General features: G+C 42.0%; 1 protein-coding gene across 1 annotated transcript; it reads left to right on the forward strand.

Moving 5' to 3' along the window:
• The first annotated feature begins 494 nt into the window (after window positions 1-494).
• On the forward strand, window positions 495-27,672 carry bmp7b (bone morphogenetic protein 7b). The gene is made up of 7 exons (XM_030768778.1): window positions 495-894; window positions 19,209-19,401; window positions 22,270-22,418; window positions 23,279-23,482; window positions 26,816-26,892; window positions 27,273-27,383; window positions 27,523-27,672. The coding sequence occupies exons 1-7, from the start codon at window positions 495-497 to the stop codon at window positions 27,670-27,672; spliced, it is 1,284 nt and encodes a 427-aa protein (XP_030624638.1).
• Window positions 27,673-27,951: the final 279 nt, after the last annotated feature.

A 27,951-nucleotide genomic window follows, 5' to 3' on the forward strand; every position in this document is an offset into this window, starting at 1 on the left:
CAGATAACTATCCCGCGAGACAACTCCTCTCTCTCTCTTTCTCTCTCTCTCTCCCTCTCTCTCTCTCTCTCTCCTCAAGCGCTTTGTTAACGGTGAACGCTTCTCCACTTTGCCCCTCCCTGCGGTCGCGCCTCCTCAAACTTTGCTGTCTGAAGTCGAAAGAGGCATCGCGCTGCGAGAGACTCGTCTTGACAACTCCCGAGCTTGTGCGCAGAGGTAGTTTAACAGCCGTGAGAAATTCACAAGGTAAGACTTCAGACAGGCTTGCTGTACGTATTGCCTATTAGAAGATTTTATCAATGAGGTAATCCAAGCAGCCACTTGCTGTATTTAGTGGGAGACTGTTCCCTTTAAAGGTATTCGAAATGAGGTGAGAGGAATTGATAACAGCTGGATAGACATCTTAGAACCGAAGAATTTGTCGGACAGTGTATCATCATTGCTCCGTGTGTACACAGCAACATTACTTGAACAGAAATCAACCGCGGCCGGTCATGGTTTCTTTATTCGATAAAAGTGCTCCTGCGTTGCTACTCGTATGGGGATACTGTGTGTTGGCGGACACTGTGTTCACGAACTTTACGCTGGACAATGAGGTCCACTCCAGTTTTATCCACCGACGTTTGAAAAGTCAGGAGCGGCGGGAGATGCAACGAGAGATCCTCTCAATTCTCGGGCTACCTCACCGGCCACGGCCGCATCACCACGGCAAACACAACGCCGCTCCCATGTTCATGTTGGATCTATACAATGCGATGTCCACAGAAGCGGACGAGGATGGGTATTCGTATCCCTATAAGCCCGTTTTCACCACCCAGGGACCACCGATAGCCTCGCTTCAAGACAACAACTTTCTCAACGACGCAGACATGGTCATGAGCTTCGTCAACTTAGGTATGTCTTATTTGTTATCTCAGGCAATGAAATTCACCGCCTGTCCGTTTAAGTCGTATAAACTCGTGCGTTCTATAGTCTTGATTTTTTTTTTAGATAAAGTTAGATTTTGTCACGGAGCAATAAAAGTTCCAACGAGTTGATGGTGGTGTGCTTTTTCATTAAAAACCACCGAGAAATCGATTTTCGTACGAAGAGCTTACTCATAAGGAAGATTAGCTCTATCGTATCATTCTGAGAAACTGCTCTTGTAATATGACTGTGATGTTAGGACGACAAATCACATCTGATTGTCATCCGACTGTTGCTTAGTGTGTTTGCACACAGGTCTTGTAGACTTCTGATAATGGAAGCACTCCTCTCGTCGCTTCTTTAAACTAGTATGATTTATTGCAGGGCAGGGAATGAGAAAATAAAAAATAAATCTAGGACATTCTCAGTAGCATATTTCTTCGGAACTTCTTGATATTTTTCTTTTTTATCTGTCCTTTTGCCAAATAACTTGCATAGTTCACTCCATTGCTGGTCTGTTTGGATTTTATTAGACCACTTATCAGTGAACGCAGTTACCTTGGCATGATTTTAGAGTCAAACTTGGTTAAATACAGTCTTCATCTCTCTCTCTCTCTCTCTCTCTCTGTTTGTGTGTGTGTGTTCGTACGTGCGCGCATATATATGTGAGAAACGGGCGTCGCATTCCGGAGCGTCTCCTGTCTCGCGGACAGCTGTGTCAGGCACCTAATGTCAGGTGCTCGAGTTGCGTGACGTTTGAGTTTTACGATCGCCCACAGTTTATACAAATCTCAAAACTTTTTTTTTTATTTCATATAGTTCACATTTTACATTTTACGTTTTATTTCACATAGGCTACTTTCCTTTCGAACTTAGGAGCCGTTTGTAATGTTAGGTTTTCAAGAGTTTTCTAGCTCTTTCCTGAGAGTAAAGTGGAAGATTATGAAGTGCAACAGACTTTGGGGGAAGAATTCACCTTGCTCAGGAATTAGAAAGAAATCCTGAATCGTCCGAATGCCTCAAAAGGACATAGAATAGAATAGAATAGAATAGACCTGGCCCCTACTGAGAGCCAAGGCTACCATTTTCCCTGTATGCAGTGGTTTATTGTCAGAAATGTTTGCTTGGCTCTGAGCGAAGGTTGCATAACCTGTTGTGTTATCTAATCAGTTGGGCAGTACTTATCAGTTATAGGTTCCCTCATTTGATTACCACCATCATAATCATCACAACCATCTGGAGACTTGCAGCATGCATTCATGACAGTAACATACAAAAGTGTGATTTATGGAATGATAAACTGAGTGTAATTGTTTGAGGATGTAATATTTTTTATTACTCAGCCAACTCAGCTTCTCGAATAGGTCAACAGTTGAATGTACCTGTGTTCTTGAATAGGTATATATCCAATTATGATTGCAGTAAGGGTTACAGTTTGTACAGTGTACAGAGTACAAGCTCAAGACAACAAAATTCTGTATTCTTGGATTGTTTGAATCTTTTGTTTAAATGACAATGAAATAAAGAGAAAGAAAAGCTGAGTGTTAAGAGTGGGTGGTCTTTATAAATCCTTAAAAGTTGACTGGTTGATTGTTGGTGTGTTTTGGCAGCTTAGAGGGAGGTGACTGTGTTTCTTATTTTGACATGTGTAATTATGGAAGAGCACAGCAGCACTGGGCTTATTCTGGACATCCACTGCATTTACTGACACACAGATGAATTTAACCACAGAGTTAGGGGCCCCTCCTCCCTCCCAGGCCAAAGAGAGAACAAGAGAGAGAGAGAGAGAGAGAGAGAGAGAGAGACTTTTCAATGCACTTTGGCAGCATTTGCATAGATAATTACATTCAGCCACATTTCTTGACAATAAAGCAAGATGAATTTGAACGTGATTCAAATTCAGGGACAGAGTAATACAAGTGTTTTCCTTTCACCACAATCTGTGACCCATACACAAGAGACATCAAGAGGCCAGAAAGGGAGATAGAGAGAAAGAGAAAACGAGAGATGACTTATAGTACACGTAGTCTGTAAGTGCATTAAGAACACGTAAAACAGATAATTGTCTCTGATTTTCTGATATCAGTATTGTAGCCGAAGTCACCTACACCCATCTGTATTTGTAGACCTACTTTTGGCAAAATGACTCGCAGAAGGAATGTCCTATCAACCAAAATTCATTTGGTTTGACTGGGTGCATGTTGTTCTCATGTGCTCATATATCAAATTATGGGTGTCACTCGTTTGGACTGAAACGAACGTTTGTCTCTGTGATGTCCCAGCCATCAGTGGAGTTTTATACTGAAGGAGAATGAAAGCTTTGTGAAGTTCACATCCAAGACTCGTGATCTGATCAGGTCACAGCTGCTCTATTATTGAATCTGAATGAAAACACTCTGATTCATAAGATAGACCATTACAGAGAGAGAGAGAGAGAGAGAGAGAGAGAGAGAGAGAGAGAGAGCAGAATCTAAAACCAATTTTAATCAAACTATTACAGGCTGTGTGTTTTTTTTTTTAGAACATTAGAGTGGAATTTGCTTATGTGTATTATGTGTATAAAGTAAATGTATGGTGGGATGTATGTATGCTGTCCTCTCTCTCCGTGTGCTTTGATTTTATTCCTAAATGAATGTGGGTGGCATTGACTCTGTGAAGTATTATGACAACAAGTCTGTATCTGATTTCACTGAGTCTCTTTCTCTCTCTCTCTCTTTCTCTCTCTCACTCTAAAGAGCCGAGGAGAATGACAGACATGCTTTAAATGACTGTTGTTTAGCGTGTCAGGAATCTTTTTTTCCCCACAAACACTTCAAAGTTACTTAGTCTTTGAGAGACAGTACAACACCAGACACGTGGGTGTCTTGGTTACTCACAGTTAACCTGCGTGTGTGGTGTGTGTGCGTGTGCGCGTGCGCGCGCGAGTGTGTTTGTATGCACAAATGAATGAAGACTGCCATCTTACATAGAATCAGATTATTTTAAAAACATACAGAATTCATTTTTTCACCTCATGCTGTCATGAAATCCATTGGACAGTAAAGGTTTAAGTCCTTTTTTGGCCTGCATCGCTATTGCCTCCAGTCTGACTCACTGGTGTTCTGTCCAGTAGTGCTTGAGGCTACAGGTTTTACCAAGCTTGTTCTTGCGGTTTTGTTGTGTTGGGTATTGCACGGTTTTTACGAGTGTGTCAGACGTGACAGACTATATGTTGTGTCATACTCTTCTGCGTGTTCAGTTGAAGAATCAGGCCTGTGTGGATGCTCAAGGCTTTTGTGTTGAGTTTGGTGGATGTGTAGGGTGGGTCTGTGTTTTTCGGGACCCCCGGAGACAGGGGGACGTTTAGTCTGTGAGTCACCTCTGGTAAAAAAGCCAGCTGTGTAAATGACTTACGCCATACGTGTAGAATGTAAACGACACACACGCAACATGGGATCTCCTCATGGCCGCGGGCGTGTGCCGAACACTCTGGAGGGAAAGAGGAACTCCTCTCTCTCTCTCTCTCTCTCTCTCCTGTTTTCTGAGAGTAAATGACCTGTTCGGGAATTCTGTAAAGTTATAAAGATGTGAGAATAATAATTGTAGGCAAGTCATTACACCCACTTGCCTACCTTTTTGAGAGAGGATTTTCTCCTACTTCATATTAGGTGTCCCTTATTACCATGTACTTACATATTAACTTCAAAAGTCCACTGTAACTCCAATGGAAATACTACCCACTATAACTCTGATGTCAATGCTATCTACTGTAACCCTGTAAATACTATCTGGTAAAATGCACGCACATACAGTACATATTACATCTGTGTACATCCACTTGACTGTAACCGGTAAGACTCCATTTGCACTGTTACTCCACCAGAATGAGGTCCTATTAAGTCCTTTAAAGTCATCTCACAATCTGTTTGTGAAAATGACTTAATTCTCATTAGTGCAAATGGTTTCATTTGAAAGTTGATATAAAAAATGGAAATAATACCTTTTGCCATTGTATAACAAGTCGTGAACAGTATTAAGTAAGAAGCAACACTTTTTGGTGAGAGTGTTGTTTGCAAACCCCCGTCTCCCTCCCCCCAAATGGACAAGTCTGGACAGGTCTTCTGAGAGAGAGGACATGAGGAAGACGAGAGCTCTTTAAACCTGACTAGAGTAACGACCAAAAGAACCAAATCACTTTCATCTCTGAACCTAAGCCATCTATTCCTCATTTTCCAGGTCTCATGTAGCCACATGCTGTTGTCTTGTTGTTTCAAGCCTCCCAGCAACTGGGATTCCTCACCTTTAAACTTCTGGAATTCTGAATTCCAGCTTTACACAAATTTACAAATTCTGCCAATTTTATTGTACAGCAGAGCTTAGTGAAACTCCATGCTGTTCCACCTACAAAGTAATTGCCTACTTCCTGTCCTTTGGACTTGTAATCCTCCTTACCGAATTACATTAGGAGAGAGAATAATCCACCAAAAGACTGTGTCAGAATGGATATTATATCGGAATTACCTCTGAATATTAGGTCAGATGTTTGTAAATTCCACCCCAGTTTGAAGATCTGCTCTCATAACATGATTCATGACTTTCCCAGTCAGTCAAAAATAATTACTCACCCCAAAGAAGTACACTTTTTGCTAGCTGTGATTCTTAGCTTGCCAGGCTTCAGATAAAACCTACGATCTTGGTAACTAAGGTAAAAAACCCCCCAAAAAACTCCTGGTTGTAAATGCCATTAAAAAAAGGATAGATTGACACACCTGGAGAGAAATTGATAACCTGGGAAGGAGGAGGGAGAGAATGAAAGGATATATTGAAAGAAGGAGTGGGGAAACTTGGCCAGAAGCAAAAGAGGGACTTATTCAACACATCCTCCCTTTTCTTTTGTGCTCTTCTTATACAGATATAAGACCTGTTTCAGAGTAAGACTTTCCTGTTTCTCTCTCATGATCTGAAGTAGCTTAATGACTTAATTTGACCCTGACATTCCCCAGGGCATTTGCCCCTCAGCTCTACTGAGTTAGGACCGTATAACTTTTCAACCATTACTTCAAAGGACCCACAGCTGTTTCACATACTGGTTGTAGTGTTCAGGTACAGAGGCTGGTTCAACCATTCAAAGAGTTTGATGAACATGGTGCCAGTTTTTTAGATTGACTGTAACAGTGATATGCAAATGAATAGTTGAACTGACAGGTGGTCCTTTAAGAAGGGGTTTGGAAGCTACTTAAAATTGGTGCTTATTTTTTAAACTTAAGCAAGATGTGCAGTCCATGCTCAGTGACACAGTTTGTCAAGCTTGGCCAAGGCTGAATGAGGTCAAATGGATTTTTCTTGACCTCTGACATGTCCTGACCCAGGATGGGGAGGTCATCCGTACCCTAATCTTCACTTCCTTCTACCAAGCTTCAGAATCCATGAAGTGAGTGAGTGACTATGTCAATGAGTAGGCAAATGAAGGAAGAAGTGAGAGAAATTGTAAGCGAGAGAAGGAGTGAACAAGTGAGTTTGTGAGTGAATGACTGACTGAGAGAAAGAGTGAGTGAAAGAGTGGGTGTGGAAGCAACTGAACATGCACATGGAGGAAGGATTGGATGATTGAATGAATGAGTGATTTGGCTGCCACTTTCCTTGTTTTTGAGGGATTCAAATGTTGGGACATTGTAATTTTGTCTTCTTGATTTGGTTTTGTGTTTCTCATCTCTCATCTCATCTTGTGTTACGGCTTCTGCCTGTGTGCTAGTCCCATGTGGTCCTTTACTGAACAGTGCGATGAGAGAGGGAGAGAACTTTTAGTTACTGCTGAAAGCCACTAATGAGTCCCAGGATCTGTAATAGTTGTGATATAAATCAGCTGCCTTGCACTAGCATCTCAGGAGGGAGTATGTCGTAAAATAAAGCGCTGCTTTTGGCACAAATGCAAACGCATGTATTGTTTTTCCACGCGTGTTGGTGGAAAAGAGGGTGAACATTTCAAGTGTTCCGCCATTAATGTCGACCAGATGTGGACGAGTATGTAGCATAAAAATTAATTAAACAAAATGCTGGATGCAGCCTCTGCCCCTCATTAGCTGTTAGATAGTCTAGTACTAGTTTCTCTGTGGTTTGTTTTAATACAGCCATATGTTCCTGTTCTGTACTGTGTATAGCTAGGAGTCTAAGAATTGAAGGAGAGAACACTTTAAGATTGTCAAGTACTCTTAAGGGACCAAAGCTTAACTAGATTCTATTGAATCCGAACATTGTATTTATAAAGTTTCTGTTGCTTCCCATGATATCACCATCCTCTCCTTCATTTTACTGTTCTGGGTGTACATGTGTGAGTTTCTGACAGAGACATTGAGTCACATGCAAACAATAGCTAATTACCGAGGCTGTAGGGTGCTGTCTGTCTGCCCGCCCCCAGGCCTCAGTCTCTATGACCCTCCAGCCCTACCCAACCCAACTCTCTCTCTCTCTCTCTCTCTCTCTCTCTCTCTCTCTCTCACACGCACGCGCTCACACACATACACAGACACACACACCATAGCCCTGGGGAGAAGTGTTATGTCTGGCAGCCAGCTCCTCTTGTTTCACATTGTGTGTTAACAAGCAGGTAATAAGACGCTCTGGGGCAAACAAAAAAAAAAGTGTAATTGGAAAATTTGTTTGGATTTACAAGAGGGTTTTTAATCGTTTGTGTGTTGCGTCATACACACACTGCCACACACACACACACTCACACGCACGCACACACTCACACTCACATTTTCCACAATCCAGAGTTGCTTTGTCATATGACATTCATGGCTTTGTCATTTTTAATGATGTGTTGCAGTTGGGAATTGGGAATGGTGGCAGAATGCTATCGTAAGAGGAAGGAAGGTAGGAGGGAGGAAGGATGGCAGAGGTTATAGACAGTATGTTTCGCGTAGTGGGTGTTGATTGGTGGAAGTTGTTTCTGAGCTTTTGAGTTGTTGTGTCTTGGCAGTGGTATTGTGGGAGATATTGTACCTCTGTTGGTGTTTATCAGTGCTTGGATGCATCTTGAGGAGATTGGATATTTCTTCAGATGTTCTTTCCTCTTGTTATGCTTTCCTTTCTCTTCTATTCTTTCGGTCCCTTTATTCCTTGCTCTCCCTTCTTCTCTCACACTATTTTTTTTTCTGGCTCTGTCTAAAGGCCTTTCTTGCATTCCAGTGCTCTGCAGGCTGCCCTGGTTGGCTGCCAGAGGTTAATACAGCTGTTTTGGTGCGTCTGTGGGCCAGAGCAGCTGTGCAGTGGAGGGATCTGTTACCCTCCATCTCTACCCTCCCTTCTCCTTATGAACATCAGCTCCAACCGTTTCATAACACTGACCATCTCTATAACAACACTTACTGTCATCAGTGTGTCTATCAGGTGTCATAGACATTATAAGTGTGTCTGTAAGGCTTTGCTGATACAGTTCATTATGTGCTACGAATTGTGATTTCGACACAGACCAGGGTACTTAGAAGATTTTAGAGTCTTCTGTGTTATTATAAGAATGCATCACAGTGTCATGTAAGGAAAACGGTATGAGTTGTTGTGAATATAAACTGAACGTTGTGGTCTCGTTAATCAAACATTGTTCCAGTAATACAGTAAATGTTCAGCCTAACGTCTCTATAAGTCAAAACCTCCACAACTTAAATGAGTCCCTCCAGTCATGTTCTTTCTGTCTGTCGCTCCATTTATCTATTTATTCGTCCCTTGTTCATACATTTGTAACAGTAATGTTTGTAAATGGATTCTGCCTCTGGCCTCTGGTGTGAATTAGCTTTGATCCTATGCTATTACTCACTCTTGTAGTGCACAGTAATCAGTAATGTCTGTAACTATTCCATGTTTTGGAATGTCAAGTTTAGCAGTGTTCTCAGTGTGGTAACCATGGTGATAGCCAGGCATCAAAGGCTTTGTGAAGGACATAGTAACTACAGAAAAACGAGAAGCCCTCTAATCTAAGGAGGAATGCTAGTTAGGACAGAGCTCGTAGAAACATTGTTTTCCCCTGTTAGCCGGTTTGGACACAGGGCAGACATAGATTGAAAGAGGAAGTCTTTTTGACAGAATCTGTTTCCCACTGTTGAATCTGATTACTTCCCTGGCCTTGACATGTTTAAATGTTATTGTTTTATTCCTTTTTCCCCATTCCTTTCTTCCCTCCTTCTTTTCACCCTGAAATTATGTGATTGGGACTTAACATGCTAAAATGAGCTCCCAGGAGGGGCCCCAGTACCCCCTCCCCTCTGTTTCAGAAGAGAAGAAATAACATTCTAGGTCTGGTTTATGCCAGTAAAACATTTTAACCTGTCTTTTCTTATTTAAACAGAGCAAAATGTTCTCAGACACTGTTTGTTCTTTTCCACAATAGCTTTGTATATTGGAATGGTGAAATATGTAATGTGCAAAAGCAGTATGAAGACATGAAAAATAAGCAGCTATCCAGATGATAGCTGTGGAGTTGTCTCCACAGAAACATGGTGATTATCAGCACAAGGACAATTTGAAGAGACCATAGACAATAACAATGTGAAGGACTAACATGGCAGTTTTCATAGAAGTGTGTTAATCATTTGTTAATTATAAATTAGTGCTTTTGAGTTTGGTGATATTTTTAACTCTTGCAGGTTTGGTTTGATATCTGTAAAAGACTTTGTTTAGATGAAGGCCGATGAATACCTGTAGGCCTGTATACAACAGACAAAGTTTGGAATAGAGTAGCTCATTCAACAGTCTAAAGGAGGCTTTTTTATTTTCATTTCAAACATGATGTGATGTATGTTATCTGTATATTACACCTGGCATGTTCTAAAGATTTTTTGGCCTACTTTTCTCTCTGTGTAGTACTGTTTAAACTTCATAAGAAGTAAAGTGAGACGGGACGGACTGAGACAAGATAGTTTAGTGTTACCACGGATACAGGATGCCCACATAAGTAAAGATTGGTTTATACACTGAGGTTATCTGAAGTGTCCGATGACAAGAAGCAATGTGGTTGTGTCATTTGTAACAGTTCATGGGAGCTATAAGGCTGGTTTATTTATTCACTGTGACATGTGTTGCGGTGCAGAGTATCAATGGAATGTCATTTTGAAAAACGCCAGGTGGTCTTTGTCATTTTGACAGAGTTCAAACCGACATTAATTCAGTGTTGCCATGGATACAGAGGATCCAGTCAGGTACTGGGGGAAACAGGAGGTATTAGAGTAAAGCATAAGTGAAATAACGATATGAAGGGAGAAAAAAAACTTTTAAAAAATCAGACACTAGCACTGCTAACTGCCTACAGCATCAGTAAAACAAATAGAGTCCCATTAACAAACTACATACGCCCTCCCCATCCACCCAGAATCCCCTCAACACTATGCTGAGTGAAGAGGAACAGAGACCTGGAAAGCACAATGACAGACTGCCAGTCAGCACAGACTGAGGGAGAGAGAGTGAGAGAGAGAGAGAGAGAGAGAGAGAGAGAGAGAGAAACTTGTAGATGTTGCTCGGTATGGGTGAAGAGTACAATATTGTCAGGAAAATGTGAAGTGTGTGAGTATTGTGGGATATGTGTGTGAAAATGGATGGATTTGTTGTGTGTAAAAAGTCTTTTGTGTGTGTTTGCCTGTGAACATGTGTGTGTAAAAAGTCTTTTGTGTATGTTTGCTTGTGAACATGTGTTACTGAGTTAAAGTGTGTGTGTGTATGTGTGTGTGTGCCTTTGTTAGTGCACTAAAGTATGTGTGAGTCAGTCTTAAGTGGTTTGAAATGTCACAGTAATACTAGAAGTAGACATTAATGTGTTACAGGCTTTCAGCAAACTCTCAGAGCCAAATCAAAGCTCATTAAGTTCAGTAACAACTGCATACAACTGCTTTTTATGACATGAGTTGAGGGTTTTTTGTTTTTTTTTGTCAGGTTAGTGTGAAATCGGAATTACACGTGATAAGTTTCTTTTCATTTTGTTTGGGCAGTGTACCAGCCACAGAGTCATGGTTAGATTAGATTCCTACATATATGCATATATATAAAGGCCTGGTTCCAACTGAACTGAAAAGTAAGTAGACAATAGGCCTTTAAAATGGTGCATTTTGTGTGTTGTGTTGTCTTTTAGAGAACATGTGAGAAAAAAAACGAGTGGCTGAAAGAGGGCAAATGATAGTGAGTGTGTGTATGTGTTGGTGAGTATGCAGGCATTTTTTGGGTGTATGTTTATTGGGTGAAGGGGGAGGTAAATTATGAAAATATTTATATAGACACTGAATTCTCCTGAGCTCTGTAATAAGAGTCCACTTGGCTGGGTGCAGAGGGCGTGGTCAAGACAGCGGATGCTAAATTAAAGAACGCAAAAGAAGAGTGGAGAAGGGAAAAAGACCAAAATGAGAATAACAAACAGGGCTTTGAGAATAATAAACAGAGTGTTTGATGAGGGGGAGAGGTGTGGTTGATTGGGTTATGTGATTGGGTTTTGTGGTGTGACTGTGTAAACTTAAATAACCTCATTTACACAAATAAACAAATCAACAAGACTGTCAATATTGATCCTAACAAGGTTGAAGTGTGTGTGTGTGTGTGTGTGTGTGTGTGTGTGTGTGAGAGAGAGAGAGAGAGAGAGAGAGAGAGGTGGGAGTAGCCATACTTTCTGTCTATCCTCATTGTATACAAGAAGAGGATAATCAAAAACTTGTGTTGTCTGCAAAGACATTCAAATATTGAATTCCAATCTCTAATTGTGCCTCTGCTAGGTCAGAGAGAACTGTGAAGTGTTAAAAATATATGTACACCCCCAAGAGACCGTGTCATCACCCATCAGCAGAACGGATATCACAAGAACCGATGCGTTGATACTAAGTAAAAAATTCAGAGGTAACGTTACTGGTTTTCCCGCAGTATTAGTGGTACTGAGTGAAAATGGGTACCGCACTTCTGTTTTACAGACTGCAAGAAGAGGAAGAATTTAGGAGCGTTCTCCAACAGCTCAGAAAAACGTTAGAAATACAACTCCTGAAAATGGCGCGCAGTGGTACTGCTGCAGCGATAGCACCATAAAATTTGACGCTCATCTAAACGAAAGCTGTGTGTGACGCTTGATATGCCCGAGGATTCAATTATTTCACAGAATTAGGCTATATAGCTCATGGTAGCATCAGTTCCTGTCCAGTGTCAACAAAAAACAACAGTAGCCTTTTAAGTAGATATTTACAGACAATAATGATTAGTCACCATATGAGTAAAATTTGACAAATACTTCCAATCAGAATTATTGTATAAAAATATTTAAGTTGTCGAAGGACATGTCCCACAGTTCCTGAAAATTGAAATCAATGTTGTGTCCAGATTTTTTTTTTTTTTAATTTGGAGCTAGTCGTAGCATTAGACATGGATGTAACCGTTCACATTTTTATCTCTATGTTCACTTAAATTATTTATTTCTCATGGCATTGCTGGGGTACTGCAATTGGGAATCTGTGTAATAAAACGGTTGCATTTTGATATTACCGAATGCCAGTACAAGTTTACTTGAGTCATGATTGTCTAACTCCTTGATGGATATACACCAGCATTTGAAAGCCGGGGTTACTATTGATAGTTGTACACACACACACACACACATATATATATATATATACATTCATATATTATTAGTGTTGTATCTCTCATATTAGTGAATGGAAGCCCCTCTATTATTTACTTGAATAATGAAGGAAATACTCTCGACTTTAAATACGCTAAATGCTCTAACTGTAAGATACTTGAAGGCTACATGTCATTGTTTTAGTTTGTATTTGTTAATGTTCATACAAAGTTTTTAATAAAGGTCATGCTGAATGGGATTTCTGAATCATGACTACCAAAGTACTGGAAGGATGACATCCCTAGCTAGCAGTAAACATGGCCATCACCCTGCAGAGCATACACACACACACACACACACAGGCACACAAGTACACACTCTCTCTCTCTCTCTCTCTCTCTCTCTCTCTCTCTCTCTCTCTTCTCCCCTCAGAGTCTGTCACAATAACCACAGTTTGGAAACCAGAAAACTGATGGAGACTTTTTTGGTTTTATTCTTGTTCTGTGGTGTCGTGTTGAAGGAGCACTCACTGGAGAATCTCAGCATTCACTCAGTGCTGTTAGATGTTTCTAACTGTCACTTTAGAAACCTGGGAAACTATCCACTGCACCGGAAGGTTAACATTGCAGTGAAACTGAAGCACTGACTCTAATGAAAATGAACATTCTCTTAACTCCTGCATCATGGTTGTTTCCTGGGAAACTATCCTCTGCACTGGAAGGTTAACATTGCAGTGAAACTGAAGCACTGACTCTAATGAAAATGAACATTCTCTTGACTCCTGCGTCATGGTTGTTTCCTGTGAAACTATCCTCTGCACTGGAAGGTTAACATTGCAGTGAAACTGAAGCACTGACTCTAATGAAAATGAACATTCTCTTGACTCCTGCGTCATGGTTGTTTCCTGTTTGATGTCCCTTCTCTCAGGCTTCAGCACCCACTCATTCATCTTTGGTGAATAAACTATTTGGGGATGGGTTGGGGTGGAGGGGTGGGGCAGCTGTGTTCTTTGGGAGCTAGAACTTGGGTGTTTTTTGGGGGGATAGAAATGACCCCCTGCTGTCAGACGGAAGCGGACTGGAGTGTTTGTATGTGGTGGGGGTTAAGGGTTTAGGGTGTTGGGGCATTGGACAGACACATGCGCTAATTTGATTTGTCGTGGAGGCCTCTCTCCACCTTTGGCTACGTAAGGTGTTGCTCTGGTGAGACGTGTCTGTGATTGGTAGGTCAAAGGTGGGGCTTGACCAGGTCTTACCCCCTCCCACCTGTACGCCTCCTGCCCCCTTTCTCATTTGGAGGGTTGTGTCAGAATGTATTGCACTGAGACTTTGCATGTATTCATTTATTTTGCAAGCTTCCAACTCAGTTCTTTTCTGCTGGTCCCATTCAGCTTGTAAAAAGCTGACTTCTTTTGTAAAGAATGTTATTTGTCATTCTGCCCAGATACAGGATTCAGAATTATGCTAAAAAAGAAACAAAAGTTGTTTTTTCAACCCTTTTTTTAGTATCTTTACTCCTTTTTTACTCCCAGCTCCTTGAGCCGTCCCAAGTCCCTAACATGGCATGACCCGGGTGTCAATCCAGACGGGTGAAAACCGGCACAGATGTCTGTCAAAACACGCAAAGTCAGCCAGTGCTTCTTTCCACCTCCCCACTTTACGAGCATCTCAAAGACAATGTAACACGTGCTTTTCTAAGGTGCTCCCTTTAGATTCTCCTGCAGGTGTCCTGTTGTCAAAAGGGGTGTGATGATGGGGTGCCCATGTTTTCTGGCTCACCCTCCCAAAACTTGGCCAATTGTGTTCTTTGTTATGCCTGACCTAACTGGTGGTTTCGCTGAGATTCAAACTTGTAACACCGGCTATAGTGTACTGTACCACCCGACTGCTGCACCACACACAGTTTTCAGTTGGCTGACTCATTTGAGCGGAGTGAATAAGGAGTGTCATCTGTGTGTGTGTGTGTGTGTGTGTGTGTGTATGTGTGTGTGTGTGTGTCTGTCAGTAAACCCATTAAATGATCTGTACATTAAAACACACATATGTAGGCTACACACACACACACACACACACATACACCCTCTAAACTTGCTAAGACAGTAGTGACTGACCTTTCCTCCTTGCTCATAGGTTGCAGCACGGAGAAGAACTCCGACCTCATGAATACACAGTCTGGGTATATGTTACAGATGCATATGCGTGTCCATGAGAATTTATACATGTGTGACAATGGGCATGTGTGCTGTGAAAAACCAAATTCAGTAGATGCTTTTGTGTGCCTGTATATTTGCTTCTCACTGGGTATGAGAGTGTGTATGTGTTTTAATGCCTGCATTTGTGTGTCACAGACGAAGACAGAGGTTGGAAATGGGCGCTGTTTCAAATGCCTGCGGATGGAGTTTTCCTGCCTGCCCATTTAAGTGCCCTCTCTCTCTCTCTCTCTCTCTCTCTCTCTCTCTCTCTGTCCATCTCTCGGTCTCTCTCTACCTCTTTCTGTAATGTTTATTTAACACAGGTAGGGCGACCGAACCGATGACCACTCATTTCCTCCCAGAGGAAGTCATAAAAGCGCCCGCTTCGCTTTAAGAGTACTCTGCCCTACCACTAATTACTACCAGAGAAAGAGAGAGAGAGAGAGAGAGAGAAGAGGGGAAAGAGAGCGAGAGAGGGACAGAGAGAGAGAGAGATTAAGGCTGGGAAGGAGTTAGAAGAACAGAATATATGGTAGTGAAGTGATAATTTAGGTCCAAAGGTTATGAGATCAACATCCTTTAGCAACGGGAGCCTTTCCAGATGTTATACAGAATTAAAAATAAGAGAAAAACAGGAGGAACAAAAGCTTATTCAAATGTATTTTAAGTCTGTGTGTTTGTGGTTATCTTGTTTCATTCATGTGTAACTGTTGAGGAATATGAGAAAGTGAGAGAGAGAAACAGAGAGAGAGAGCAGAAGAGAGGGAGGGACAACAGATGCATGAAAAGAGAATCCAAGACGGAGGGAAAGAGAGATACAAAGGAAAGAGCAGAGTGGATAGAGTTGCTGTAGAAGTCTCACAGCTGTGAACAGCTGCTTGGAGTTGAGCTGATAAAAGCTTTTTTTTTATGTGCAAAGTTACACTGGGAGATTAAGAGCCAAGGACCTGTCCAGGCCAGGGAAGCAGCTCTGTGTGTCTCCACAGGGAGAATGCACCTGTGCTGGGCTTGGAGGAGAGAAAAGGCTGGGTTCGTGGTGGAGACTGGTTTTTGGGAACACAATTGAGGCATTTTAACTTTCATCATCGGCGCTCTCAGCCAAATTATGAGTTTTATTTATGATGGATGATTTTTAGGCCAGAGAAAGGAGAGAAGGAACTTCTGCTTGCATAATCTTCTCAGGCTTACCCATGTGTGTGTGTCTTTGATGTGTGTCTTTGTCCTTGCGAATGGATCTGTGTGTATCCTAGTGTATGTGTGTGTGTGTGTGTGTATGTGTGTGTGCCTTACTTCCTATGACTGTGTGGCCTCACACGTGTGCTCAGACAATGAGACCATCAGAGTTTTGTACCATGTGGCTTATTAATGAGCTCAGCTGTGTTCTCTCTTTCATTCTCAAACACATGCACATGCACACACGCACATGCACACATATACACACACACACACACACACGCACACACACACCCTGTTCTGACACAGGGATCTGTTGGTGCCTCTCTCTAGCAGGTGGGATAGGGTGGACTGCTTCTTTGTGTTGAGTGGTCTTGTGAAAAAATCTATTAGAATTTTTGTATAGCTATTAAATAAAGAGTTCTGTGTGCCAGCAATCTCGTCCTATTAATGACAACTTCAAGTGCCTGTATAACATAAAAACATTTGTACGTGTGTGTGTGTGTGTGTGTGTGTGTGTGTGTGTGTGTGTGTGTATGTCTGAGGAGTGGAAGCGATGGCAGTTAAGGTGCACGTCATCCATTAATGCTCCACAGACAAATGGAAAAGCACTTACACCATTCCAAACTGCACAGTCCAGATCCGTTTGATCTTCCCGACAGCCAGGGAGAACAAGAGAGAGAGAGAGAGACAGAGAGAGACAGAGAGAGAGAGAGACAGAGAGAGACAGAGAGAGAGAGAGAGAGCACAGTAAAAAGTCAGCTGCAGTCACTTTGATGCCGGAGGAAAAGCATGTTCCAGGATGGAATAATGTTTCCGGGAGCTGGTAAAGAAAAGAAAAAAAGCCTTAGAGAAGGAGGTAGTTAGAAGCATTGCAAACTCCTGCCATGAAATTTGATTTCCATCCAAACAAAGCAATTCAATGTGTGTTTAAAAAAAAAAAAAGAAAAAAAAAGAAATGGCAAAGTGGCAAAGTTGCCCACTGGGTTTTGCCTGGTTCTGATCTTTTTACACAGAGCCTGTATTTTGTATGCAAACCTTTTTTTTTTGTTTGTTTTGTTTTACAGAACACAGAACACTAATCTAAATCCACCGAGCAGCCGCAGACAGACGAGAGCGACAGCATATCTGCTTATAGCAAATTCTCTTTTAATTCATATGGAAGTCTGAGCAGTACATCTGATCGCTCCCCAGGGTTTGGGGCACATATATGGCTTCATTGTTACTACAGAAGGGAGGCTGTGTCCTTTCCCTTAATGTCACAGCCCAGAGATTGGGGAACAGGCTTGAAAGCCGTCTATTCTCTGACCAGGTGGGGTTCGCAGGTGGCGCTGGCTTTTAGACCTTCTGAGGAGAGCCGCCATGTGTGCGAGCTTTTGCGTGTGTGTGTGTGTGAGATGGAGGTACGGTCACAGCGGGGGCACCCTGAAGTTAGAGCGGGGGGGTGTTAAGTGTGCGAAAGCTCTGAGAAGCTGTGGACAATAGACTCATAATGCCTCCTTCATTAACAGACAATATAGAGTGCATCCCCTCCCAACCCTAAACTGCAGAGTAATTAGATCCATGTTTTTTTCCTTTCTGCACTGCACAAACAGTGACGGCTTTGTACCGCACACAGACTCTCTATGAGAGAGGGATGAAGAGAGAGGCAGAGAGGGAAAGCATGAAAGAGAGTGGCAGCATAGTTAAAAGGGTGGGAGTGAATATGGAGAAGGATGGAAAGGATGAGCAAAGAGAGGAGAGAGTGAAGTGAGAGTAAGAGGGAGTTCAGGGAAGGAGAGGGAAGTGAAAAGAGATGGAGAGATTAGAAAAGGAGTGCGAGAGAGAGAGACAGAGAGAGAGAGAGAGATTTAGAAATAAAGATAAAAGATTCTCATTTACATGTTTATAACATTATATATATGTTACGGCAGTGCTCATTACACATGTCCAGCTGTCTTCTTTGAGTGTGTTGGTACTTTGACTAACTATTTGACCATATTCAGATTCCCTCTGTGTGAATGTGTTAGCTCTGATGCTAGCTGCTTGCTCTCATTCAGACAGTCCGAGCTGTGTGGGAGTAGACGCTTCATCAAGACCTCTTTTGTCTGAGCCACTGTAGCCGATTCACTGACCTTGATCCTGATTTAAAAAAAAAAACAGTGAGAAGAGAGACAGAGGGGTGGGGGGGGAGAGGGGTGCTTAAGCACAGTTTATAGACAGATACTTACACGGTTAATATGAATATATATCATCCCAGTGCCTAGCTCTGTGGTGCCTTGTTCAGCCTCTAGGAGGTGCTGCACAGGCTGATTTGCAAACAAAGATTAAATGGTTTGATCTCAAGGATGTTACAGTGTGAGTCTGAAAGGCTTGCGGGAGGTTGAGAGAAGCAAGTTAAAGCTGCCATGGGAGTGTTGGAGAAGGGTTGTTGTGGGGTCAGATGTTCTTGACTGATGAATTAGAACCTCAGGCAACCTCTTCACAAAGAGTGATGATCGCCAACACTCAGCAGTGGTCCATGTAGAAACAGACAGGATGGTAGGATCATAGGGTGGACTGGGAGCTGTGGAGTGGAGAGTGAGGAATTGTTTAGGAGAGAAAAGTGAAGGACGGTGCAGTGATTTCATAGTGGAAACAATGAAACAACAACACTGGAGTCAACGGAACGCTTGTTTTCATTACAATCAATACAGTGTCCTTATTCAGCTTCCAGTGCATCTTCAGCTCCTATTCATAAGCTTTCTCTGCAGTTGGTATGCTCCCAGGGTCTCTAGAGAGTGTGCGAAAGGGCGAGCGGAGACATTTGGGGGAAGGGGTGATGACAGGCAAGGCAGTGATCCTTGTGGAGGTCCCTGTGTGCTGAGAGAGCTAAGGCAGCGTGAGACTGTGTGTAGTGGGAAAGAAAGAACAGGCAGGGAGGTCATGGTGAGAAAAAGGGATGAGTTCCATCTCATTCGATCCAGATGAGGCTAAGCAGTGTGGGAAGAGAGAGAGAGAGAGAGAGAGAGAGAGAGACATAAAACTGTCTGTGTCTCTATGTCTCAATCAGACTCCCTCAGACGTTTACACACTCTGTCCAAGAGGATGAGCTCTCTATTTAACAGCGGAGATGAAAACAAAAGAATGAAAGAGAAGGCTGACTTCCTGCTTCGTCTTTCTTGAAAATGAGTGCTTTTAATTTTGAGATTTGATGTTTGCTGTAAATACATGCTTTGACATGGTTTTAACTACACCTCCTGTTTTGACTATTCCTGTTCTGTCATGTAGAGCTTTCTGGTAAAAACCTCCAGTCATTGTAAATAATAAAATTTTATTTACTCGACTGAATTTGTACATTTCATTTTGACATATGTTTCTTTAATGATATTGAATTGCACTTGACTCCGTTCTTTTCTTTCTTAGTTGAGCACGATAAGGAGTTTTTGCCTGTTCGACGCCATCATCGTGAGTTCCGATTTGACCTGTCCCAGATTCCCGAGGGTGAAGCGGTTACTGCGGCAGAATTCCGAATCTATAAAGACTTCATCCAGGAACGCTTTGACAATGAGACATTTCGCATCAGTGTCTATCAAGTTCTGGAGGAACACTCAGACAGGTGGGGCGCACAAACACAGGGAAGAGAGTTGTCTCTTTCTGGATACAAGATGCAAACAGACACTATCTTGACTTGGGATATGCATTCATAAGTGAACTCTACATGAAGTTAACGAGAAATAAAAGAACAGTTTTACTCACCTGAGTACTGTGAGTCAGAACTGAACTTTGGGGAATCAATGAGCCTTTTAAAATGAACCTAGCTTAACCTTTTAGCCTTTTCCAAAGCTTTCCTCTGTGACAGAGCTGTTTAGGTAAAGAGGTTTTTGGAAACCTGAGGGAGGTCCCTAGCTCCCTAAACGCTCTGGCTGGCTTTTGATTTGTGTTTTCCTGTTCTCTCTTTACGTGTCACTGTAAAACACTACTCTTAGTATCAGTCACACAAATCCGAGGATTTAGCCTTTCGCCACACCATATTTCCTATTCCAGGGCTGCGGTTTACAATTCAAAGCATCGGTTGTGCTACACAGACGTTTCGTTTGTTGCTAATCGGAATTTCTAAAGACCTCAACTGGCATATTACAGCAGCAGATGAGTCTAGCCCACTGCTTGTGAATGCTAGCTCGCTGTATTCGGCTTTTAAATGTCACTGTAAAACGTTTAAACTGTGCTTTTGGCCTCTGTTTGTCCATGTTACAGAAAAGCAAGTGCGAAGGAGAAACAACATGACAATGAGTATTTAGAATTCTCCTTATTCCACAGCTTTCCCCATAATCTTTGGGAATTCCCCATGTGTTTGCTACACTCTAAATTTACAGATTGTTAGTTACCTTTATAAAACAGTTTTTTTTTGAAAACACATGACCTTGGGGGGGGGGGGGGGGGGGGGGGGGGGGGGGGGGGTGGGGGGGGGTTGTAGGGCTATGTTGGTGGGACAGGTACAGGGAAGCAACATGTTCTTTTGTTTTCTGATCAGAGACAGAGAGAGAGAGAGAGAGAGATCCGATCTGAATGGATATACAAATGAAAGATGAAAGATGAAAGTAAAAGGTCAGATGGAAAGTAGAATAAAAATATGTAAAACAATGTAGCCTGGAACAACTATGAAAATTTGCTTTGTTCACAAAACAAGGCTCGATATTTTTGTTCCTGTTAAGCTCTAACACACCTGCTGAAACTAAATAGATGCTTTTAAACAATTTAAATGTGTGTTAGTTGTTGGTTCAAACAAAAATATGCAGGTTGTGAGTTCCCGTGACTGGGGTGTAGAAATTCTGTTTTAGATTAAGTCCGTTTAGAAGTCTGGATTGTTCAGGTGACCTCTGTGTATTTTGAGAGAGGGAGATTCAAGGCCCAAGGTCTCACAATCTTTTACAAAGCCCTTAACCAGGTCAATTCCGTAGAGATTACCTCTAAAAGCTTTTATTTAAACGTCTCTCAACCTTCTTTCCTCTCTTTCATTTTTATCATCAAGCATAATCAAGCATTTTTGCATTTTCCTAGCATGTCTCCTCTTTGCATGACTCTACTTTCACAGCTTCTCTCTCTCTCTCTCTCTCTCTCTCTCTCTCTCTCTCTCTCTCTCTCACTTTCTCTTCCCCTCTCTCTCTAAATTCCGATCTGTGATTTACAGCTGGGCTGCTTGTTCACTGTGAGACCAACAGCCGTTTATAAAGCCATTATGGTCAATTAAGGAAATGAAGTGTTCCCATGGGCCCCACCATCTGCAGAATTCTCTCTCTATCCCTCCCTCCCTCCCTCTCTCTCTCTCCCTCTCTCTTTGCCTCTCTCTGACTCTTTTTCATGCCCCCCCTTCTCTTCTTCTCTTTCTTCACCATCTCTTGCTATCCTTCCAAACTGCAGCGGACAGTGTTCATTTCATTTTTTTAACCATATGTATTTATATATATATATATATATATATATATATATATATATACACACGTGTGTGTGTGTGTGTGTGTGTGTGTGTGTGTGTGTGCGCGCGCTCATATGCACATTGACTTGTATGTTTGCTCACACACATGTGCATGTTTTTCAGATTCTTTTCATTTTCTTTTTATTAGACTTTTTAAACTTCCACAACTGCTTCAATTTTAACCACCAGTAAAATAATGTCTGGTTGGTGATTTTTTTTGGCTATTGTTTGCTTTTAGAGTAATCAAACATTTGTGGCTCTGGGTTCTTTTGTGGTTTGGGTGCTCCTGTGGGTTTTTTTTCCGGTTGTTTCCAGCACTTGCTCTATGGTTTTCCGCTCTGTGGTCCTTGGCTGACTGGCATGGATGAATGTAAGTGAATGGCAGTTTGGTGGAAAGAGAGGGAGAGAGAGGGAGACAGAGAGAGAGAGACTTTAACTGAAGCAGAGATGTAAAGAGACAGAGCAGTGCAGGGATGGCATCTCTTTCCTCTAGACTTGGATGTTAGCTGCAAAATGAGTAGTGGTCCATCTTTAGCTTCGTGTACTACACTGAGATGCAGTTCTGTCTAACCTGTGCCAAAATTGCCAAACTGAATTATACAGCATAGTGAAGTGCATTATGCCAGAGTATGAACTTGCGAAGTGTAGTGCAGCGTAGTATAGTAGGCTACAGTATTGTATAGTAAAATACAGTAAAATATAACGTAGTGCTATTGTCTTGTAGAGGTAATCTAGTGTTGTGGAAGGTAGTGTACTATAATGCACTATTGAATAATAAAGTGTAGCATAGTACAGCACAGTATATCAGAGTGCAGTGTACTATAAATTGATGTGGTGTAGTACACTGCAATGTATTTGAGTATAGTGTTGCGTGGTGTAGTAGAGTGGTGTAGAGCAGACAAACAACAATTCAGCTAATGCACTTACCCCCTTTTTTGCTCTCTCTGTCCCCCCCCCCCCCCCCCACACCCCCCCCACCCCCCCCCCCCCCTCCCCCTCCCCCTCCCACAGGGAGTCTGATCTTTTTCTACTGGATTCGCGGGTTATTTGGGCCGCTGAGGAGGGCTGGCTGGTCTTTGACATCACTGCCACCAGTAACCACTGGGTTCTGAACCCTGGTCGGAATCTGGGCCTTCAGCTGGCTCTGGAGAGTGTGGACGGTGAGTGAGTCAGAATCAGAACACGGGTAGTATATTGTGGGTTTAGAGAAAGCATAACTGTGAGGCCTTTGCATTATTATTATTATTAGTATACAATGAAAACCTATAGTCTTGCAGTTTATGCTCTCATAAATACATGTCTCAGCTGAATGCAGATTTTAGGTTTATAGGTTTTAATGCTGAAATATGTATACAATCCACAACTGAAGTTCAAGTTTCAAATACAAACTGAGAGTGATGGATTGTGATCTAGGATAATTGAATGTGTATCATTTAATCTGTCATCAGTATTTTGTGGTGCTTTGTCCTTAAAGTCTCACAGGTAGAGAGGGAGGGCAGTGTTTCTGTTAGAAGATGACAGGATATTACATGTTTAGATGTTAAGGTGTAGTGCAGAAAACAGGCAGTGTCTTTCATGTCGGCGAAGATGAGGCGAATAGGCCAGCACATGCTCAGACATGCCACCAGGACGTCTTGTTGCCGTCAGCAACCAGCAACCTGGCTTTACTGCTACATGGCGACTAAGTTAACATTCCTTCCCTTTTTCATGTTAAAAGCATGCTGAATAACTGTCAAAACACACACACAGACACACACACACGCACACACATATAAATACTAATACAGAAAGAGAGAAATACGAACAGATACCTGTGTGTACTCATATACATGAAAAGACAGAAATGAACAGATGCAGCTACACACTCCCATATATGAACACACACACACACACACACACACACAGAGTATGTGTTGTTGACTGTTAAAATCCAAACAGATCCATTCGGAGGAATCATCGGTCTGAGGTGAGAAGAAATGTAAACGCACAGTATGCAGTTTGTGGTTGTCTCCTCCTGCAGGTGAGAGTGTGAACCCCAGGGTAGCGGGTTTGATTGGACGAAATGGGCCTCAAAGCAAGCAGCCTTTCATGGTGGCGTTCTTTAAAGCCACGGAGGTCCACATCCGAAGTGTACGCTCTGCTCAGGGTGGAGGCAAACAACGCCATGGCAACCGCTACAAAACCGCCAAGGGCCAAGAGGCGCTCCGTATGGCCAACATTGCAGGTGAGATAAAGGGAGGAGGACTGCAAGAGTGAAGAACACAATAAAAGTAATAGTAAATAACAGCAGTGGTCTATTCCTTGAGAAGGGTTGTGGACTGGACAAATTTGGTATGTGTGTATGTGTGTGTGTGTGTGTACAGTGTGCATGTGAAAATGCATTTTAATATGCGATGCATAATAAACTCCCTAATCCTCCACAGGTGCGTAAATCTATACAGCCTTGTCGTTTAAGTTCTTTTAACTGTCCCACTAAGTCTCTTTAAGACTCTTTACGACAGATCAAAGTCAGACAACAATCTCTACGTAGCTATTCTTAAAACCAAACAGTTACAATACCATCTCCATCCTCCTGCTCATCAAAAGTCACACAGAGGGGCCCTCACACTGCTCTGAGAGGGAGGCCTAAACATGCCGTGTTTATGTGGAACTCTGAAACTCTGGCCCCATAACGTTTTCAGCTTCAAATAGTGACTGGGCCAGCTTGTTTATTTGCACTGGCGCTGGTGTACCAGAGAAGGTCCAGATACGGACTTGGAGGGTAATGCCGATTTGAAAAGGCCGCACATCTGTGGTGTTGCAGGGGGTTGACTGGCTCGCGAATGTGTATGTGTGTGTAGAACAAGTGTGTTTGGACGTTTTCTGTATGATGGGAAACAGTCCTTACCACCGGGTTCCTGTTTCCCTCCTGGAGTTCTTCAGAGTGATCAAGTTCCCTGTGCGGGATTTTTGGCATGGAGAGGAAAGGTTCACCATTTTACATCTATTCACAAGTATTGGATTCACATATTCCCATTGTGTTTAGCTGTAAGGAAGTTAATTGATGGGATCTTCAGCTCAAACAGATGTTGGAATGCATTAGATTCCAATGCATGTAGTTGTTTCAATATCAGTAGACGATAATGAAAAAATGACAAAAATTGGCTTTGACCTTAAATACTGCGTTGAAATAAAGAAACAGAGAAATTTCTAAACAAATGGAGATAGGAGGGTGAAGAAAAAGTGATCATGAGAGAACACAGCAAAAAAGAGGGATCAAGAGAAGGAAAACAAAAAGACTTCAGTCAATAGATCAGTCAGTTCATGCTTTGTATTTATGACTGGCGTTGCCTCTGTTGTGAATGCACGTGTGTTTTTCAACACCTAAGCCACAGGGAACAGACACACATGCGTCTCTGCGGAGTCATCTGTCACCAGCACAAAGACACTTTCACGAATAAGCCCTGGAGTTGTGCTCAAGTCAGTCGCACTCAGTACACCTTCCTATCTGGCAGCATAGGATCTGTCATTTTGAATGGAATTCATCTGATATGCTCTGAATCTAATTTAATTTCTAATGACTCAAATGAAAATGAAAATTACTCATCGTGTTGTGTGTGGTCAATTCAAATCAAATTGGAATGCCTAAACTAAATGGGAGTCAATTCCTTAATTGTTAGTTGAGTGCAACCATTGGCAGTAATTATAGTGCACGCGGCTAATTGTAGTAGTACTAGTACAAACTGTTGTTAAGGTAGCATGAGGGAACTGCAGTAGTGCCTACAGATCCTCAAGGTTATGGGATTTAGACCAAACTGAATTGACATTTAGATCCAAATAGTTAAAGAACTGAGGAAGGGAAGCTGGAGAGAGAGAGAGAGAAAGGATTCTGGTGACATTGTACAGATGTTTTTCTCGGATGAGGAAAACATAAGAGATGTTAATTAAAAAAATGAATTGAGTAAATTGCCTGATTCGCTGCCATTACTCACCATTAACTGCGGTTATGACTCAAGCTAAATTTAGCCTCAGTAGAAGATGGCTCCATTAAATACACTCTAGGTTGGGTTGCACGTGCTGTGTATTTTAATTTCGTGGAAAAAGAAAACTCAATTAAGTTTTTTTTAATTAATATATTAAAAATGTATATGATGGAATATATTATTATATATACATACGTAGTTTTCATTCTGTGCATAATTATGTCTTCTGTCATGGAAAACTTCATTTTATTGTTTTTTTTTCTATGTAATTTGGGGACTTAAAGTGGAAGTTCACTTTTTGAGACATATGGGCCCAATTAAATCCTTGTAATTATATTGTTGACCTGAATTTTTCACAAGTTATTTCACTAAACTAATAACAACTGTTTTTGGTGTCTACGCACAGGCTGTAGACAAAGGTCAGCTAGCCGGCTAGCGAGAGATTTCCATTACACATTACAATTAGTCGGCCCCATCACAAGCGTGAAGAGCAGGGAAAGTTTATATTATAGTGATGGACTTGTTGCACCACATTAGTCTGAGCCAACTCACAACAAAGAGGAGCTGATCAGAGTGTACGCCAACCCAGTGACACAGTCCACAGGGTTTTTTTTTTCCCACAGATGGTGACTAGTGGTGGAACTTAGAGAGATGCACATCCATGTTAACATCACTGTCTTTGGTGTGTGACCTGATTGCACATGTTGAAGAAGATGTTTTGATAACAGAAAGCACTTGTTTCGCATATTTTTTTCACACAAGGTCATTTATTTGGAAATTGAACTTAGCTATCACTATTACCAAAACCATCAATCAGTGTGTGCATTTTTAATTCATTTTGGAAAATAAGTGTCTTTTGTTAAAAATACAAAAAGCTAAAAATACAGTAAAAAAAAAAGTTTGACCAAAAATCTCATTAGAGGCCTTAGATCTGAGGTCTGAGGAAAGGATTACAACTAGCCCATGTGTCAAAAGGGGTGAAACACTTGTTTAAAGATTTGACTCCTAATTACATATTGACCAGTTACTGAACTAAATTTAATTAAGCTGTCACTAAACAGTGATAGTAACAGTGCAGTATGTCGTTAGTCATTACTCTCACAATTTGGTGCCAGAACCCTTTTCACAGTACACTACATTATTACAAAGTAGAAGACCAGTTTTGGCAACAAATCATTCCCAAAGGAGTAGTAGTTTCAGTCCAGGTTTTTGTTTCAGTTGGTTGTTTTTATCTGAGCCAAAGTTTTATTACGCTTTTCTTTTGGCTATGTTTTGCTGGAATGGTTTCCAGTGTGAGATAATATCTTGATCATGTCGTATATGGCATTGAATTGTGATCCTTCGGTGGATTTCTGGTGTTTTAAACATACCACTCTGTCTCCGCTGATTTGTCACCTTCTCTCACTCCATCTTTCACTCTCAGTCTCTTTGTCATGGTGGTTCTGTCCCAAACAACCTGTTTCTCTCTGACAGGGCTATGTCTCACTATATCATTCTCCCAGTGCAAGGTCTAAACACCTCTCTCTCTCTCCTTCCCTCCCCCCATCTCTCTCTCTCTCTCTCTCTCTCACTCTGTCTTTCTGTCTCTCTCTCAGAGAACAGCAGCGGTGATCAGAAACAGGCATGTAAGAAACATGAGCTGTATGTCAGTTTCAGAGACCTGGGGTGGCAGGTAGACTCTCAACCCACGCATTCCCTCTCTCTCTCTCTCTCTCTCTCTCTCTCTCTCTCCTCCTTTCCCTCTTTTATTTGCCAACTCTACCCTCTCTCTTCTTTCCTGCACATCCTTTCCTCCTCTTTGTCTTTCCCATCTCCATTGTCTTATTCTGTGTCTCATACTCTATCTCTGTTTGATAAACAAACATGCTCTCATGGCTCTTCATGGCCTTTGTACAGTTGACCCGGTTGGGCCTGTGAGACTTTTAGGTTCCGATTCTAGACACACATTTACAACATAGTTAACCACCCTAATAACCTTTTCTCACATTCACTGTCGCTTTTTTCTCTCCTTCTCTCTCCTCCGATCTGATTCTCTGACTCTCTGTCTCTCAGGACTGGATTATTGCTCCTGAGGGTTATGCAGCATACTACTGTATGGGAGAGTGTGCATTTCCCCTCAACTCCTACATGAATGCTACAAACCATGCCATCGTACAAACATTGGTGAGCTTTGACAGCCAGGAACAGGCTGGCCTCACACACACCATTAACTATTACACAGACTATTACACAGTTGTTCTTTTTTTAACACTTTCTGTTTGGCTTTTAAGCATGCGTAATCTGTCTTTTCTCTCCCTGTCAGGTTCACTTCATAAATCCTGAGACAGTTCCTAAGCCGTGTTGTGCTCCAACTCAGCTCCATGCAATATCTGTGTTGTACTTTGATGACAGCTCTAATGTCATTCTAAAGAAATACCGGAACATGGTTGTTCGGGCCTGTGGCTGCCACTAGAGCGGAAGCACGCACACATGCACACACATACCCACACACACACACACACCACAGACACACACACACACACACACACACATACCCACACACACACACACACATACCCACACACACACACACACACACACACAGACACACACCACACACACACACACACACACACACATACCCACACGACACATACCACACACCACACCACACACACACACACCACACACACACACAGACACACACACACACACACACACACTCACACACACACACACACACACACACACA

This window comes from Chanos chanos, chromosome 3 (assembly GCF_902362185.1).
Source record: "Chanos chanos chromosome 3, fChaCha1.1, whole genome shotgun sequence".
NCBI classification, from domain to species: domain Eukaryota; kingdom Metazoa; phylum Chordata; class Actinopteri; order Gonorynchiformes; family Chanidae; genus Chanos; species Chanos chanos.

Excerpts from the sequence above, each read along its gene's own strand:
- bmp7b (XM_030768778.1), top strand. The coding sequence starts at position 495 with ATGGTTTCTTTATTCGATAAAAGTGCTCCTGCGTTGCTACTCGTATGG. Across the intron at positions 22,419-23,278 it reads GGCTCTGGAGAGTGTGGACG|GTGAGAGTGTGAACCCCAGG; the intron begins GTGAGTGAGTCA and ends CTCCTCCTGCAG. Across the intron at positions 26,893-27,272 it reads TCAGAGACCTGGGGTGGCAG|GACTGGATTATTGCTCCTGA; the intron begins GTAGACTCTCAA and ends TCTGTCTCTCAG.